A 15,398-nucleotide genomic window follows, 5' to 3' on the forward strand; every position below is an offset into this window, starting at 1 on the left:
TTATATGAACCATATATCTTTTGTAAAATGTTATCTTTGCATTCATGTGGACAATATGGTAATGGTGGCTGCAAAATTTAAAAAAAATAAATTTCGCTTTCTAAAATGGTAATTTACGTGTGATTAAGTGAACAACACAGTGTTTTACGATCAATTTGCATATTAACAGTCCCTCATACCTTCCAAGGGTATTACAGACCTTTCTTGCCAAACCTACAGCCTCACAGCTGTTTCAATCAAACAGCTTTCGGCTTTCTCACATCTGACAGCCCACAGCAGTTTTTCCACAACTCACAGCCCACAACAACTTTTTCACAGCTCACAGTCCAACCAAACGAACCCTTAGAACACCGTAACCGACGTGTAGATGGAATCGTATCAGGATCGACGTGTAGATACAGAGAGATGTACTCGATCGGCGCTCTCGGTGTCATCGCCCTCGTCGTAAGAGCAGCAACATCAGCAATGGCGTGGCGGAGGAGATGGTCAGCACCAGCTTCCCCTGTTCGACAGCATCGGGTGCAGAAGCCCCGGCGCCGGCGATGGAAGATTCTTCCCCTACGACCTAGGGTGTGTAACTGTGTACTGTGTAGTGCTCTCGGCCGACGAGCGCGGCGACGAGAGCGCGGCGACGAGAGCACGGACTGATAACAACGGTGGTGTTCAAGGAACAGACGCACGCCACGGACTGCAAGTCGGAACGATAACAACGATGCAGCCATCCACGAGCCGCGCCCGCCACTCGTCCCCGAACGGCCGCCCCCGGCTGCGGCGGCCGGTCAAACGACGCCGCCGTGGGGCAAATCCGTCCAACAACCACCCCGCAGTCCTCCCTCCGTACCGCCACGCGTCCGCCTAGCGTCTCCGCGCGTGTGGCGGGCCCCCCCACTTCCTCTGCCGGGTCCCCCCTCTCTGATCTCTCCGCACTCTGCACCTCGCCGCGTCGCCGTGCCGGTGCCGGCCGGCTGCCATGAGGAAGCCGACGAGGCGCTCGAGCTTGGTCAAAGGGAGCGGGTGGCAGGACGCCCGCCGCGCTGCTGGCGAAGCAGGGGCAGCAGGTGCTGGGCCACGGCGGCGGCGTCGACGCGTTCGACCGGCTCCCCGACGACCTCGTGCTCGCCGGGGACGCGCCGCGCGCCGCGAGCCCCGCCGACCTCGCCGCGGCCGCGCTGACGTGAGCACCATGTCTCGGCCCGCGTTCGTGCGATCGATGTTCTGATGTCCCGTCGTTAATTTGTGCTGAATTTTCTCGTGTGCTCGCGCGCATGCAGGTGCAGGAGGTTCCGGGAGCTCGCGGAGCACCCCGCGCTGATGTCGCGGGCGTCGGCGGCGGCCATGTCCCTGCGCGTGGGGAGGTGGTCCGAGGCGGCGCACCGGTTCCTGCGGTGGTGCGCCGTGCGCGGCAGCCGGCAACATACACGCCTGCTACTTCCTCGGCTAACCTCACGGCGACCTGCTCTGTACTGATGCTATGCTTCTTGGACCGCGCCGGCCTCTGTTTCTTGACGCCGCCAGCTCTCATACGATCACCAGGTGACGTTCTACTGCCTCGGGAACAGGCGAAGGGGCTGCGCTGCTGGCGCGCGCGGCGTCCGGCGGGCACGCGGCGGCGCTGTACGCGCTCGCCGTCCTGCAGTTCAACGGCAGCGGCGGCGGCAACGCCGTGCGCGCGCGCCGCGTGGCTCGGCCACGTCCCGGCGCTCCGCGAGCTCGGACACTGCCTCCATGACGCCTACGGCGCGCACCGCGACGCCGCAGCTGGGCGCCACCTCCTGCTCCTCTTCGGCGCGCTGCCGTCGCGGCGGCGGCGACGACGCGGCCAGCCGGTTCATGGTGGAGTGGTGGGCGCTGGCCACCGCCAAGAAGTGCGCGGCAGCGGCGAAAGAAGGCGGCGACGACGCGGAGGAGCTGCGCCTGTGCTCGCAGGCGCGATGTGGGCGGCGGGAAACGCGGCGGCACGAGTTCCGGCGGTGCTCGGCGTGCGGGTCCGCCAGCTACTGCTCGCGCGCGTGCCCGGCGCTGGACTGGAAGCGCGCGCACCGCGGCCAGTGCGGGGCTGCCGCGGCCCGCTAGCTCGCCGCCGGGCCGGGAACACGGACTGAACGCACGCTGGCCGCCGCTCGATGACGACGCGTGCGTCGCACATGTACATATTTGTGCATACAGTTAGGTACGGTAGCAATAGTCTAGGGATTAAGTTACTAGAAAGACTTTATTCCTTGATCACCACTCTAGAAATTGCTGAATATTTGTTTATTTTTGTTTGATTTTGAATTTAGGATGATAATGATTAGTGAGTTTGTTTAATTTGGATGTTAATGGTGGTAGCCCAACATAGGTCTGCTAATGGGGGGTGTACCGACCCCTACCCGCAGCAACTAAGGTTAATCACCCGCCCCACCCTCACCCAAAAAATAAATTAATCACCCTGCCCACCCCGTTCCATCAAAATAGGTTAAACCGCACAGAAGCCGCATGCCACAGGAGCCGCTGCAGCTGATGACAAGTCTATATCTAAATAGAGGAGCCGCATGCCACAGGAGCTGCATGCCATAAAAGCCGCTGCAGCATGGGTATGGTAGCAGATGGTGATGCCGTGATGGTAGCTAGGATGACACAGCACCAGCTTCGGCACGGCCATCACCTCGCCGTCGTCCTTCCGCGGTTGAAGAGGAGCTCTGCCTCGGCGGTGGCGCAACCACCGGAGACGGCCTTGGCTGGAAGCAGTGCGGGTACCTGTGCTACGCCCGTGGGTACAGCAAGAAGGCAGCTGGCGCCAATGCTTGCCGGCGAACTAGCTCGAGAGAATCCTTCTTAGTCCAACGGCTCCTTCGCTCCGGCACCGGAGATCTCGCTGGTCAACACTCATGAGACGATGGCAATGACTTGAGAAACTATTGCGGTTTGACGTTGAATCACGAGCATTGCATTGCAATCAGGTGTCGTTGGGCCATGGATTCTCCAAATTTGGGGATGGAAGACAGAGATTGAAGAAACGCACTGATGCAGCTGTTCCCCGTGACACTTGGGATTCTTCTTTTGCACGTCCTACTATTATTCCTTTACATTTAAGTTTGTAGATCATTTTTTTTTCCATTTTGCACTCGAGAGCTCCTAAAATGATCTTCCGAATGTTTATGCACCGACCAGTTCCGTTAAACAATTGTTTTTATAAATAAGTGCATTTAACAGTATTTTGAAGGGAAACAAGTGGCAATCAAATAACATATCAGAATACAGATCATACTCCATTTCCAACAGGCAGAGCAACACGCCATGATCCACTAAACATCCAGCTATTTCTCCACTCCCCAAGTCCACATGTTCTACAAGACTACAAGTTCAGAAGTCACAAATAGCCATATGTACACCCCACACCCACAATGTTTTAGACTACATAAAAGGGCACGACATGCTCAGATAAGCAAAAGTCACCACCGGTTCGGCAAAACTAAGCTAGCCGAGATGTTAAAGGTTACGCTACAGGCCTGCCTGATCGGCATGCGCTCTTCTGTATGAGCTTCATTCAGGGTCACTTTTCCTTGTCCAACCTCTAGCAGCACCATTGGTTGTAGGACTTCCGCTTGATCCTCCAGATGTGCCCTTCATTTTCGGCAAGCAAATGAGACTATTGGAGTTCAAAGTAACAATCAAACGGCTCAAACGGTACTGACCTGACGAGATGTGGTGCAGTTTGTAGCACCAGTGCCAGTGGAGGTACTGAAATATTTAGATGTGTTTGGATAATCTGCAATTTTGCATCAAAAATTATGAATGAGGATACATTAGCCAAGTCAACTACAGCAAGCATATGAATTCAGTTTACCAATAAAATGCGCATATATGCCAAGAAGCCAATGAACTCATTAATTCAACAATTTGAACATGCAGGTCTGTTGTACAATTTTTACCCCATTTATCTTAGCAATAAATTGCAGATATGCGCTGCAAAGCATATTTAAAAGTAGCAAATCTTGACATTTTTAAAGTAAGAGGCAAACTGTGAGGGCCAAAGCAGAGTAACCTTTTCTCAAATAGCTCGTCAGCACAATTTGCTTATCCAACTTTTCCTCTAGAACCTTCTTGGTTCCAGTTTCCTGCTCCAATACCCTATCACCAGGATCTGCTTCTTGATGTCTCTGAGATGGATACCATTAACATAGATTAAAAATTTCTCCACTTAACCTTAGTAAAAAAAGGATGAATAAAAAAAGAATCTCATCTCAGTATTATATCATATATAAACAGGCAGCAGATCAAATTCTATCAGAAACTTGCAGAGTGGAAAAAGAGTTAAGCACAGCCTTCTCCCAAGAAGTTGTGCAGTGGTGGCGTAATAATATAAGCAGTGGATCCTTTCGGCAGACAGGCTTGGTGACTTCATATCTAATTCAGATGTAATCTAATTTGGACAAACCCTGCATCAGTATAGGTCTCAGATGCCACACAAAATATATAGTAAAGCAGCAAGATAAATGCATGGTAAATGGTAAATGACAGCAGTAAGCACTGTGGACCGACAAACTAGCAGCTGTCAATAGTTTGCATTAGCTTAATTACAGCTCTAGAATTGCAAAGTTCCAAGCAACTGATCCTCTACGGGACTGAAAGTTACTGACAAGCTATTTACCCATATTCTAGACAACATAAATATCTCACTAGCTATGGAAGGAATGGAGAAAAAAGAAATAAAGTATAAAAGAAGTTAAATCTTACCATATGCCTCGATCATGATTTCATCAAATCCTACAGCTTGAATCTGGCAAACTCAGATTGAAGCCACGAGTCTCCCAATCTGAATCACATTGTGGAAACTGAAATATAGTAAACTAGATCCAACTTTACCTTGGTGCTTCTGTATGTTTCTAATACTGAATTCATGAACCTGGGAAAAGTCTACATGTATTCTCTGTGATTTAGATTTTATCATTATTGTATCTAAAACTACAAAGATAGAAGAAGGGCATATGGAACAGAACTTTGAAAACGAATTTCAGAAGCATTTCTTGATATGGCTCCCACAAACGGCATAATTGGCTCCTAGTCACTTACTAACAAAGTTCAGAGAATACAATTTTGGAACTCCTGCAAGATACCATTTGAACATCTACATTAGTTCCAAGAGTTCGAGAACCAGAACTCCATGTTTATTTCTTCCATTCATCTATATCGTTCAGTCTCCAACCGTACAGAATCAGAAAGAAACAGAAGTGTGGCGCAATGGACTAGTTTCTTCCTCTGCAGCCATCAACACTCTTTCTCAGCGCTTCATCGAGTGCTCTCACTGCCCTTGTTGTCAGTTTTGCGAGTGCATGCTGGAGAGTAGTCCGAGTCTGCACTTCCACTAGGGTTTCACAGTGGGAAGTAATTCAGAAATGTGACTAATGATGTCTTTCAGGACAGGCAGGTGGATATATTTCTAATGCTGTGTTAGATTACCTGTAGTTTGGAGAAGTTGGGCTGTAATCTGGACTGGGTCCTCCAGAGTTGTCAATTGGGCTGCACAAGTCAGGTAATGCCTTAGAAAACCCACAAACCTCCAAGCGAGGAACATACGACTGAAATGGAGCACACATGATGGAAACTAAATGGGGCTCACCTGGTTGGGCTGTATGATGGACTTGGTAGTGAATACGTTGGTGAAGTCGGTGAGTATGTCGGTGAAGTTGCGCTAAAATTGAAAACAGTAATATAAGCAATCCATACATACATATATGAACACAGATCAACAAAGGAAGCATGGATATTATCAGGTACCTGTAGTCTGGAGAAATCTGGCTGTCTGGAGTCATCCTTGGGCTGCTTGGAGAGTAAGTGCTTGGAGAATACTTGGCAGACGAAGGATTGTAGCTTGGTGAAGTTGGGCTGTAGTTTGGCGATGTTGGACTGTAACTTGGTGAGGTCGGGCTGTACCCAGGCGATGTAGGGCTGTATGTAGGTGATGCTGGGCTGTACGAGGGCAATGAAGGACTGTATGATAGAGACGTAGGGCTATAAAATGGTGATGTTGGGCTGTATGATGGTGATGCTGGACTGTGTGAGGGTGATGAAGGACTGTATGATGGAGACGTAGGGCTATAGAATGGTGATGTTGGGCTGTATGATGGTGATGCTGGGCTATATGAAGGCGCTGTGGGGCTGTATGCAGGAGATGTAGGGCTATATGTTGCCGTGGTTGGACTATAAACTGGTGAAGTGGGACTGTAATTTGGAGAAGCAGGATTATAGCTTGATGTAGGACTATAGCTAGGAGATAAAGGATCATAGATTGGAGATGTGGGCGAGTATGAAGGAATTTGTGAGTAAACCGGGCTCGTTGGGGTGTAAACTGGAGTTGTGGGTGAGTAAATTGGGCTTACTGGACTATATGATGTTGAAGTAGGAGCATTAAGTTGTGATGCAGGAGTGTATGCTTGAGAAATAGGAATATAAATTGGTGATACAGGACTGTACGATGGAGAAATGGGGTTGTAACTGTTTCCAGAGCTAGAACTTGGAGATCGACTGTATCCCCCTGAGTATTGAGAGTAACCTTGTGAAGGGACAGGTGATAACGCCATATCCCTGACATATGGCGAGAAAGAAGCATTTGTATCAATGGGGGAAGCCCTGAAGTCTGGACTCATCAGATAACTTGGCGACATCATTCCTTCATGATATGGTGTTCCAGAGAGGGGTGAAGGTGCTGGTGTTATGCCAAAGTCCAGACCTTCCACATAGCTTGGGAGTTGAAGTTCAATAACCTTTTCCAGCATCTGGTCATTCAGAAATAGTGTGCAGCCTCCAGTACCAATAGGAGCAAGCTGGCCAAGCATAATGTTCTCTGTGACACCTCTCAGGTGGTCAGATTCAGCATAAACAGCGGCATCAAGCAAGATATCCACAGTCTCTTCAAAAGAACATCTCATAAGAGGTCCTGTGTCATTGCGATTAATACCATGCCTTGTAATAGCCATCAGGTGACCTCTGTATGTCATTGTATCGCAAAGAATTGCCAGATGCCTATAGTTTACATATGATCCATCAAAAGATATGACCACCCGAAGTTCATCCAGGAGGACCCGACGGACAGCCTCAATTCCAAGAACCTCAATCACTTCAATCAAGTGGTTACTTGTTGTTCTTGTAGCATCAACATCCCCATGGCCCATGACAGCCAAGAGATTGACACCATCTGTATCAAGCATCCACTCTTCAACTGATTTGAAACCACCATTTTCATCAAATTTATTAATCTTAACGTTCTTTATGAACACCTCGCTAATATTCGGAATGCCTCCAAGAGCCATCTCTGTCAGCATGTTACTCTCTATCTTCTTGAGGAAGACATCATCCTCGGCAGACTCATCTCGCATATCTCCATTTGAAGCCTCATCATTTGTGATGCGCAGACGAAGGATAAGCTTATCTGCGTTATCATCACTAAATATGCATGATAAGTCATCCTCAAACTCACGATTGATCTTCTCAGCGATATCAGCCATGCTCAACTTCTTATCAACCATCATCTCACGATCAAGCTCAATACGCAGCAGCCAAGGAGAAATCTTATCCAGGTCAATATCCTCATCAGGCATTTCATAATACGATCGGACAAATTCCACATCCTCTTCAATGATTGTCTCCGTAGGATCAGGATCATACCAAACCTCAGTAGCATGGGTCACACTGCGCAATGTGGTGTACTCCAAAGCACATTGGACATCCTTAGCCAATTCTTTATTCTTGTTCACCTCAGGCTTTAGGTAAACAGACAATGATGGAGTTTTTATCTTCTTGGCAACATTAATGATCTCTCTCAGCCTGGGAACTCCAAGAGTAACATTCTTGGCACTGACACCAGCATAATGGAAGGTATTCAGGGTCATTTGAGTCGCTGGTTCCCCAATGGACTGAGCGGCCACACATCCTATCATTTCACCTGGGGCCACCAAAGACTGTGAAAACCTGGACACAATCTCATCAACAATCCATTCAAATGCTTCCCTTGTAAGCCTGTATTCACTCAAGACCCTCTTACTAGCAAATGTGGCGCGAAGATGGATATTGAAGAACAAAGTTGCATTCTTCTGTGCCTCAATACTCAGAGCATCATCACCATGCACAACTTTAAGTCTTTCTTGCAGCTTATCTATTGCTTCCACAATTTCCATCGGGTGCATGTCCGAACATGTTCTGGTGTCAATCTTGAATGTCTTCTGGGCATTCCAGATAAGCCGCTTGAGGTTGACAGGCATAGGCCACGTATTAGCACCGTTTGTAGCAATCTCAGTCCCAAGCTGGAACCGGTCAGCTTCTAGCTTCTGAACCTCTGCCTCTAACACACTTCTGAATTCAATGATGGTCTTCAAATCATCAACATGGACAGGCAGCAGGTAGTCAGGCCTCCAGTTCTCATCATCCAGCTTATAGCGGAATAGATTATCAAACTCATCCTTTTTCAACTGCAAAGAGTCCAACTTCTGTTCTTCAATCCAAACAGCATCCATGCCATCTTCCCCATATAGGAACTGAATGACATCTCCCAAGGAATTTCTAACGGTACCATCATATTTTACCATGATGTCCTCCATAGCTTTCACAAGCCTGCGTTGGATATACCCAGTCTCAGAAGTCTTCACAGCCGTATCAATCAGACCTTCTCTACCACCTATAGCGTGAAAGAAAAATTCTTGCGGTGTTAGACCCCGAAGGTAAGAGTTCTCCACAAATCCACGACTTTCAGGACCATAGTCATCTTTCGTGAAATGTGGCAATGTTCGGCCACTGAAACCAAATGGGATCCGCTTTCCTTCAACATTCTGCTGTCCAACACAAGCAGCCATTTGCGAAATGTTAATGAAACTGCCTTTTGAGCCTGCAGTGACCATAGCCTTCAAATTGTTGCTCTCAGACAAGCTATTCTGAGCACTGCTTCCGGCATCATCACGAGCCTTATTGAGAACCTGGAATGGAAAGAGAATGGTTTGAAGTCAAACAACTCAACTGAGAGGTAGATAATGCTCTTGGTTAATTGGAAGACCTATAAAATAAAAGCAATCTATAATCAAGGAGGCAAACAACTACCTTATTTACTTGATTTTCAAAAGATTCCATCATTGTGCGTCCTGGCTCAGCTTCCAACTGCTTGTCATGTGGTTTTTTAATAAGATCCTTCACAGCATTCTTAGCATCAGAAATTGTCTTATTAATCTTCTCCATGGTGGCTGCATCTGCAATCGCATCCCCTATTCCAATACTGAAACCAATTTGAAGAAGCCAGTAGTTGACAAGCCACTGTGTATGACCTAAGAACCTGCGTGCAGCATCTGGACCAACCTCTTCCCTGCAAAGAAATTAAAATGGAAATTGCATAGTAGAAACAAAGGAGGAAAATTACTAAACCATGCAACTTATGAATCAAATATTTAATTGAAGCATAATTACCAAATAACATGAATAAGACTTCCAGCGCCTGTTCCCAGAGTCTTTTTGCAAAGTGTACCAGATAGAAGCTCTCCCTTCTCTATCCTGACCACAGTATCACCAGGAGTAATAAATCTTGTTTCATTTTCAGAATGCCAGGAAGAAAACCGTATTAAATTTATTTTCTTGGGGATAATGAGGTTGAAAACTTGTTTTCCAGTCCAAATAGGTCTTGGTTTCAGAATGGCAGGAGCAGGAATCTTTCCATCAAAATCTTCCCACCACATCAAGATATTCATGAATACATCCTGGAATGAATTCTTCACAACATTAAACTATAAAACTTAACAGGAAATACTACGGGAGAGGTAAGTAGAGTTTATCATTATTAACCTTATCAATGAGAGTGTCCCTTTTGGTGATTTTGCGACAACCAAGCAGCGTGTCCTGGACAATACCCATCACAGGCCTATTTGATTGTGGAGACACGATACATTTTGGCACCATCATCAACTCTAGAACTTCGGCTCTGGTCTCAAACGACTGGGGAACATGCATATTCATTTCATCACCGTCAAAATCAGCATTGTATGGTGAAGTAACAGACAAATTCAACCGAAAAGTTGAGTAGGGCATAATTTTGATACGATGCCCCATAATAGACATTTTGTGTAGACTTGGTTGCCGATTGAAAAGAACAAAATCTCCATCATTGAGGTGCCTCTCCACCTGGGTGATCAGGCACAAAATGGTAAAGAAAACATGCAAAAAAACAGCATCAGTGCTAGTGTGCTACAATTACAATGAAGTCAGTACTCACCTTGTAACCAAGCTCCAAATGCAGATCGCTGCTTTTCTTCACGTAACGTAGATCAAGCCTCTGACCATCTTCCCTGATAATGTACTTTGCACCTGTCTTCCCTGGGGGAGGGTGAGGCCCATATTCTACAAGTTCTTTTAACCTGAGATCATTGGATTTGGATGCAAGTAATCAGCAAATACAGTAGTTACTTATGGTGCCTCCTCAATAACAGTGAACTGGTTTACCTCTCAATGTTATATGGAGTGACAGTTTCTGGATATGTCAGGTTCAAAGCAATACTCCATGGCACACCTAATTCATCAATGTTAATATTTGGATCTGGTGTGATAACAGTGCGGGCTGAGAAATCAACTCGCTTCCCCATCAAATTTCCTCTAACCCGGCCTTCTTTTGCTTTCAACCTGCTGCAAATTGATTTAATAGGCCTTCCAGAACGCTGCGTGGCCTGATCATTTGGAGGGAAAAAATAGAAAATGATAACTTAGCAAAACCAAAGTAATATGACATGTGAAATTGCAACAGGCAACAGCTTAGCATTTGATTATAAGTAATAACATGCAGAATAATTTTTTTATTACTCACCCTGGGTTGGCCAGGAAGGTCATTATCAAAGTATGTAGAAATGTGAAATTGCAACAACTGAGCAAACTCTGTTATAATGTGAGCTGGAGCTCCATTTCTCTCTTGCCTCCTGAAGTTCTCATTGTGCCGAATTATCATAGCTAATTGATGAGTCAAATCATCCTGTAAGAAGCAGCTGAAAGGTCAGAAGAATAATAGTGAGCAACAAATGAGCATTTGCAATCCATCAATGCACTATAACACTGGACACAAAATAATTAGTGGTATTAAGCTCACCTCACTTCTGGAAGAAGTGCCCATCATGACAGATGGTCTAACAGGCGGCGGAGGAATTGGAAGAACCTGGAGTATCATCCAATCTGGACGGACAAATTTGGGATTCAGACCCAACAGAAGACAGTCCTCATCACTTATGCGCTTGAGAACGTCAAGGACCTGGTCCAACAAGGCATGTAAGAAAAAACACATGATTATAGTAAATTCCTTATGACAGCTTGTTGAATGGACTGGTTATAGATACCCTCTCAGCAGAGAGAATCTGCTTCCGTTCCACTGGCTCAGGGAGTTGCTCTTTATCATCATTTTTCTTCTTTGATGCCTTGAACTCCACAACCATCTTTATACCGTCGACTGTAATATTTGGCTGCTGAGCACCACAACCGCCACTTTTCTTTACAGGCTCATGAGTATCCTGTTGCTCCTGAATACACGGGTCATCACCCCCGCCACAGAACTTTTTGGTCTTGCAAGCATCATATATTCTCCTCAATCTATTCTTTGGGTTCCTGATTTTGAGAGCCTGCTTGAACTTGTTATTATCCTGCAACACGAGCATTACTGTCAAATAACATGTAAAAAAACATGATGAGAATGCAGAGTGGCTAAACATGTGACAACAGATAAATAAGAACTCTGTGAAAAGCTCCAGAGTTAGCTCATGGTCAGATTTAATTATTCTGATTGTTTTATGCAAAACACCAGATATTGTGTGGCTAGGGTGGGTAAATATCACGAATGCAATAAGAATGGTCTGCTTCTAAGATTTGCATGAGTCTTACATTAGATCTGTGTTCTTAAGGGGGCCATAAATTACAGCTAAAACAATGTCAGTCTGTGTTCAGCTTGATACTGTCTTTACAAGTTTTTTTCATTAGACATGACTACTGTGGATAAGAACAAACCTCAATAGAGCTTGATGAGGTACTAATAAAAAGATAATTTGATTCACTAATGTCATGTCAGGATACAGAAGGCAATTATGAGTTCAGTGTGATTCAAATTAAAAACAAAACTGATTTCTGTATAGTCAGGTAACACGCGCACACAACATCCTGTGTAGTAAGTAGTAACCAAACCAAGGGGTACCTCATCAGCAAGGATCTTGGAGCAGTTGAAGCAAACACAGCGCATAATGGAAAGAACAGTTTTGATGAAACCGATGTGGAACATCGGCTTGGCCAGCTCAAGGTGACCAAAGTGACCTGGGCACTCTGCCATCCCAGCCATGCATGTCTCGCACTTGATTTTCCGGTCGATAGTCCCCATCCGAGGGTCACTAAGCCCACCGGTCTTCGGCTTCCCCTTCTCCATAGTCTCTGCATATTGTATTTGCACCACCGACATTTGCCTCTGCAAATACACATATATAAATTCACCATTAAATTGTACCCTCTGAATTTTGTTGTACATGCATTGCAAATGTTTCAACATTTCTTCTATTGAAGCAGTACAACGTAGCCTAATAAGGCAAACTATTAAATCTATCATCAATGGCATGTAAACATTATGTAACACAAATATTGCGTTCAGCTGTACCAGAGCAGTTATAACAAACATAACCATTGTTCTATACTTTCCAGTTCAGACTTCCAGTTGCAATTAAACTTTAATGAAAATCATTATAGACAATCGAGTTCATCATTATACCCATATATGGATATGCACAAACAGGGGAGGCACAAAACCAAAGTTTAACCTCCCATGTTAAGTCACAACAGTACAATTTCTACTGAATTTTATGCAGAGTGCAAGGCTATTGAATTTTATGCGGAGTACAAGGGCTGACTTCAAACTCCAGCATCCACGCTACAAGTGCAGATCAGTTCAAACCAAACCGTAAAGCTCCACAGTTACAGCAACAGTACAACACATTTTCTTCAATTTGCTTAAATTTAAGGGTACCCGAGTTCGTTTGGTTGCACACGTTCTAGGTTCCCAAAATTTACCATAGCACCAACTCAACCAACCAAGCACAGAGTGCAATTACTATTCAATTTTATACAGAGTACAAGTGCTAACTTCAAACTCCATCCACACTACAAGTCAAAATCAGTTCAAACCATACCATAAACCTCCACAGTTACATCAATTTGTTCAAATTTTAGGGTACGGGAGTTCCTTGAGTTGCACACGTTCTAGGTTCCCCAAATTTACCAGAGCACCAACTCAACAACCCAAGCACCCGTCAAGCTGAATCCACTCAAACCCCCTCACAGATTACATCCGTAGTGTCCAATTAGCCTCCTCCCATCAAATCCAAGCTCGTCGCACCAACTCGCCAAGCAACCCCTGAGCTCCCAAGTCCTAATCCCCCCAAACCACCCAGCCCGCTCGAATTCGAACAGCAAATTCAAGCAGCGCGGGAGGGGGCATTACGATCTCGTCGGGGCTGAGGACGCCGAACTGCACGAGCTCCACCTTGGCCGTCTCGGCCGGCGAGTACGGGAACCTCGCGTCCATCCCGACTCCTCTTCCCCCCACGCGAGCGCGGCGGCGCCGACGACCCGGACCCGAGCAGATTGGTTCGCCTGCGTCGGCGGGTTTGGGATGGGGAAAAAGAAGGGAGGGGTGCGGTTGCGGGAGCAGATTGTTTATAGGCCTAGCGTGCGCCGCGGGGTGAGCCGGCGGGAGTCTCCTCGGGCGCTGTGGGTCCGTGGGGGCGGTGCACGGGAGAGAGGCGGGGCGGCCGTGCGGGGAGGCGTGGTGCTCGTGGACTGCGTGCGGGGAGGTGGGACGGGGCGGGAGGGAAACCGCCTTTGGGGAGGGTGTGTGAGCTGTTGGATGGGGAAGGGACGGTAGAGATGAGGCCGGTGGGATTCGTCGGGGATTAACGCGGTAAGGGGAGCTTGTGTGGTCGGTGGAGGGGTTGGGCTTGTGGGCCGGCTCGAAGTCATGGGCTGGGCTGAAGCTCAGTGGACCGTTGATAGAAATAATTATTTCCTGTCGTCGTCTGAAAATCAAAAAAATGTTTCCCACATTTATTTATTTCACGAGCGATTGCATATAACCATGGGGAAATCAAAAAAACCATGGGGAAATGTATGAGGTATATAACTATAAAACCCACCGTGTTGTACAGCTGATTAATGTAAACGTGTGTTAATTTGGTGATAAATGTTTTGTGTGCAGGCTAACATAAATGGATTCGAGAGACGGTGGTAGAACTTCTGTTGGAGATCTCTCACACAACACCAACCGAGGTAAAATTAGATGCTCAAACAGATTTTATAAGGCTGCTTGCAGTAGAGATTACTGTGTGCTATGTTTGTTCTTGCCCATGTAGGTTCCAACTATCTGTTTTCCAGTTTACTGTTAATAATAGGGTGCCAAATCAATTGGATCAAGTTATTCCACTAGGTCTTTGCTCGTGCGTTGTCACAGGAGCCGAAAAATTTTCAAGACAATAAGAAGATCATGAAAACACATATTGTTTTTAGATTACCAGACAAAACCTGTTTTCACAACATGCTTCAGGTCACCAATGTTGTTGCATACTACATTTCACAAATTGAAAATCCACATGAAGAAAAAGAAAATCATATGGTCAATTAATTATAAATAGACAATGAAAACAAATGGTGTGTGTCTGTGATCTCCATCCAAGTTTGATCACCGTATGCAGCTGGCTGTTATGATTGTCAAATCCAAAGCGTTGAGATGGAGTATCTCTTTCGTCCAGCATTTCTTCGGTGAAAAAAAGGAGCTTATACAAACGCTTAACGGCTTAACTACCCTTTTATGTAACTGGAGGACATCTTTTGATCAAATTATTACTGTAACAACATATACGATGCGCATCTTTTAATATATCTGAAACACATGAAAATTAATGGTAGATTATTTGTTCAAATTTAGCTACTGCTTGAGCAATCTTTCCATAGCAGTTTCCATATGTGTCACTAGAAACACATGCGCGGTGTTGCCGCGCACTCCTCGGAACATCTGCGATTTTCATCACTCATTGCAGCTGGCAGAGGAAGCTCTGTTCCAGGGTCTGGAGCAGTTGCATCATTCACTAACTGACACCATGGCCGGTGCATCTGTAACGATGGATCTTTGATTAACGACGCCAGCATGAGCCTCATGGGTCAAATGGTCTTTGCCCTCGGTTCTTTCTTTATTTGCCCTCGGCAAGTTGTTCAATGAAGGTTTTGTGTTTAACGCTAAATGAAGCACAAGTGAAACATCAGATAGAAGAATTTTGAGCTTGGATTATCATATACTGTCAAATATCAAAGAAATGGTGGTTGGTTTCTTTTGGAAAGATTAACAGTTCAGCGTTCTGATTTCAGAACGGGCACAAAGCATA

General features: G+C 46.0%; 1 protein-coding gene and 1 pseudogene across 1 annotated transcript; one reads left to right on the forward strand and one right to left on the reverse strand.

The window, feature by feature from the left end:
* Positions 1-465: 465 nt before the first annotated feature.
* On the forward strand, positions 466-2,351 carry LOC117834428 (F-box protein At1g67340-like; annotated as a pseudogene).
* Positions 2,352-3,227: 876 nt separating this feature from the next.
* LOC117866423 (DNA-directed RNA polymerase II subunit RPB1) lies at positions 3,228-14,243 on the reverse strand. Its single transcript, XM_072295733.1, has 14 exons — positions 13,466-14,243; positions 12,176-12,439; positions 11,331-11,630; positions 11,087-11,245; positions 10,811-10,972; positions 10,453-10,673; positions 10,226-10,367; positions 9,799-10,134; positions 9,427-9,713; positions 9,067-9,325; positions 5,758-8,945; positions 5,600-5,671; positions 5,440-5,499; positions 3,228-5,344 (listed from the first exon to the last, which is right to left on the reverse strand). The coding sequence occupies exons 1-14, from the start codon at positions 13,547-13,549 to the stop codon at positions 5,269-5,271; spliced, it is 5,610 nt and encodes a 1,869-aa protein (XP_072151834.1). The 5' UTR covers positions 13,550-14,243; the 3' UTR covers positions 3,228-5,268.
* Between the last annotated feature and the right edge of the window lie 1,155 nt (positions 14,244-15,398).

The sequence above is a fragment of the Setaria viridis genome, chromosome 8 (assembly GCF_005286985.2).
Source record: "Setaria viridis chromosome 8, Setaria_viridis_v4.0, whole genome shotgun sequence".
In the NCBI taxonomy this organism is placed as follows: domain Eukaryota; kingdom Viridiplantae; phylum Streptophyta; class Magnoliopsida; order Poales; family Poaceae; genus Setaria; species Setaria viridis.

Excerpts from the sequence above, each read along its gene's own strand:
- LOC117866423 (XM_072295733.1), bottom strand. The coding sequence starts at position 13,549 with ATGGACGCGAGGTTCCCGTACTCGCCGGCCGAGACGGCCAAGGTGGAG. Across the intron at positions 12,440-13,465 it reads TCCTCAGCCCCGACGAGATC|AGGCAAATGTCGGTGGTGCA; the intron begins GTAATGCCCCCT and ends GTGTATTTGCAG. Across the intron at positions 11,631-12,175 it reads CCAAGATCCTTGCTGATGAG|GATAATAACAAGTTCAAGCA; the intron begins GTACCCCTTGGT and ends CTCGTGTTGCAG.